The following is a 1977-nucleotide window of genomic DNA, read 5'->3' as shown; positions in this document are numbered from 1 at the left end:
TAGGAGCACAGAGATGGAGGGCAACATTGAAGACAGGGGTATTCCCACAGGTATTCCCTGTCTAGCGCCTTGGGTCTTCAGCAACCCCACAGCAGCTGGGGTGCCTGTGATTCTGTGGGGGTTCAGAGGCTGATCTCATGGGTGTGGTCGTGTCAAGGCCCCCATGCCTCCTGGCTCGCCGACTTGGCTATGTGCCTGAATGTCCATAGCACCAGGCTTTCCATCCCTGTAGCTCTGGGCCATCTCCTCAGGAGACCTGCTGCTGTCTGTCTTGTTTGACATGGGCATCACATCTGTGACCATGGACCTGGCCGAGCACCACATATTCTGTGGAGGCACCGATGGCTCCATCTTCCAGGTGGACCTGTGCAGCTGGGTGAGTGGCCCTCTGAGACTGAGGGAACCCACAGTCCTTTGCCCTGCATCGCAGACACTTACGACCTGTCTCCACCCACAGCCCGGACTGAGGGAGCACAGCTTCCAGGCTGAGCAGAACACAGGGAAGGTCTTCAAAGGACACAGGTAGTCACCTCAGCCAGGTGGGGTCACCTCAGTCCCCATACCACACCATGAAGCACCCAGTCCCTGTCCCCTTTCCCAGGAACCAAGTGACCTGTCTGTCGGTGTCAACGGATGGCAGTGTTCTGCTCTCAGGCTCCCATGATGAGTCAGTACGGCTGTGGGATGTGAAGAGCAAGCAGTGTTTGCGCACTGTCACCCTCAAAGGTGTGCATGAGGCCAGCATGGCCACAAAGGGACAAGGCAGAGCCCTGTCCTGGCAGCCAGGCCCTGATGTTGTGTTATTGTGTCCATCAGGCCCAGTGACCAATGCATCCATTATGCTAGCCCCACCCAGCATGCTGAACCCTGAATTCAGGCCCAGCCTGCCCCTGCCCCACTTCAACAAGCACCTGCTGGGGGCTGAGCATGGAGATGAAGCCCAGGGTGGGGGCCTGCGCCTGCAGCTAGGGCTCCACCTGCAGGTAGGACCCACGAGGTTCCTGCATGCTACCCACTCAGCCACTGTTCCAGAACATCCCGTATCCAGAGTTCCTTCCTCTTGCTGCTAGTATGCCTATCTTGCATTAATAGCCTCTGAATTCTTGCTACCCAGGTCATTGGCACCCACCGCTGCTCTTGGCATCTGTCCCCACAATGTACTCCTGTCTGAAGGCACACTGTGTGTCAGCCTCACACGCGAAGATGACTTGTCATATTGCTTACTCTTAGTGAGTGGCCAGGTTACTAGGTTCTTTGAAGAGTAGATTGGTGGCCAGAGAGTGAGTCAGGGCAGCCTCAGGTCAGGAGACACCCTAGTGTCCTCAGTGCCTCCCATGGAGCTCTAAGCCAGGTCTGTGGCACTCCACAGTGGCAGGCCCTGTCACAGAAGATGGCAGACAGAATGAGGGTCTAGTGTCCAAGAAGCTCAGCTGTCATGCCCCACCCCTGCAGTCCCACTGTGTGCCTTGCTGGATTTGGGCATTGACCCAATCTACCTTCTTGGCCTGGATGTTACAGGTCCGCATGTGGCCCACACCCCAGGACTCTGGTCCTGTGGTGGAGGCTGGGTCCTCTGAGGGAGGGGAACAGCAAGGGTGACAATGCTACTTCACAGGGCAAAGAGCCTAGCTACCTGGAGCGCCTGAAGCAGCTGCAGGCAGTGTTGTCCGGCTATCTGGAGAAGGTCAGTGGGGATAGTCCTGGTGGTGGGCCGTCCTGGGTGGGTGGACAGGAACAGCCACACACACACACACCCTCTCTCCACAGAACATGCTAGGCAGCCAGATGCTGCCAGCGCGTGTGTTTGAGCTGGAGGAGGAGGTGCGTAGCCTGCGCAAGATCAACCGGGACCTGTTCGACTTCTCCACACGCATAATCACGCGGCCCTCTAAGTGATGTGTGCTGAGCAGCTGCTACACAAACACTTGCCAGGGGACTGTGGTGTATTGTTTTAACAAGGATGGACTAAGAATCGTG

General features: G+C 57.1%; 1 protein-coding gene across 2 annotated transcripts in view; it reads left to right on the top strand.

The window, feature by feature from the left end:
- The window catches only part of Wdr18 (WD repeat domain 18), an 8061-nt gene extending 6084 nt beyond the window's left edge, over positions 1-1977 (top strand). For both annotated transcript variants that reach the window (XM_031349229.1, XM_031349230.1), the window contains 6 exons: positions 233-376; positions 458-522; positions 602-726; positions 817-983; positions 1616-1684; positions 1768-1977. In XM_031349229.1, coding sequence (XP_031205089.1) covers positions 233-376; positions 458-522; positions 602-726; positions 817-983; positions 1616-1684; positions 1768-1896 — 699 coding nt within the window. In that variant the 3' untranslated portion in view covers positions 1897-1977. The remainder of the gene's footprint in view (positions 1-232; positions 377-457; positions 523-601; positions 727-816; positions 984-1615; positions 1685-1767) is intronic.

This window comes from Mastomys coucha, unplaced genomic scaffold (assembly GCF_008632895.1).
Source record: "Mastomys coucha isolate ucsf_1 unplaced genomic scaffold, UCSF_Mcou_1 pScaffold4, whole genome shotgun sequence".
Taxonomy (NCBI): domain Eukaryota; kingdom Metazoa; phylum Chordata; class Mammalia; order Rodentia; family Muridae; genus Mastomys; species Mastomys coucha.
The sequence above is the reverse complement of the archived record's forward strand: the minus strand, read 5'-3'. Positions and strand labels throughout refer to the sequence as shown.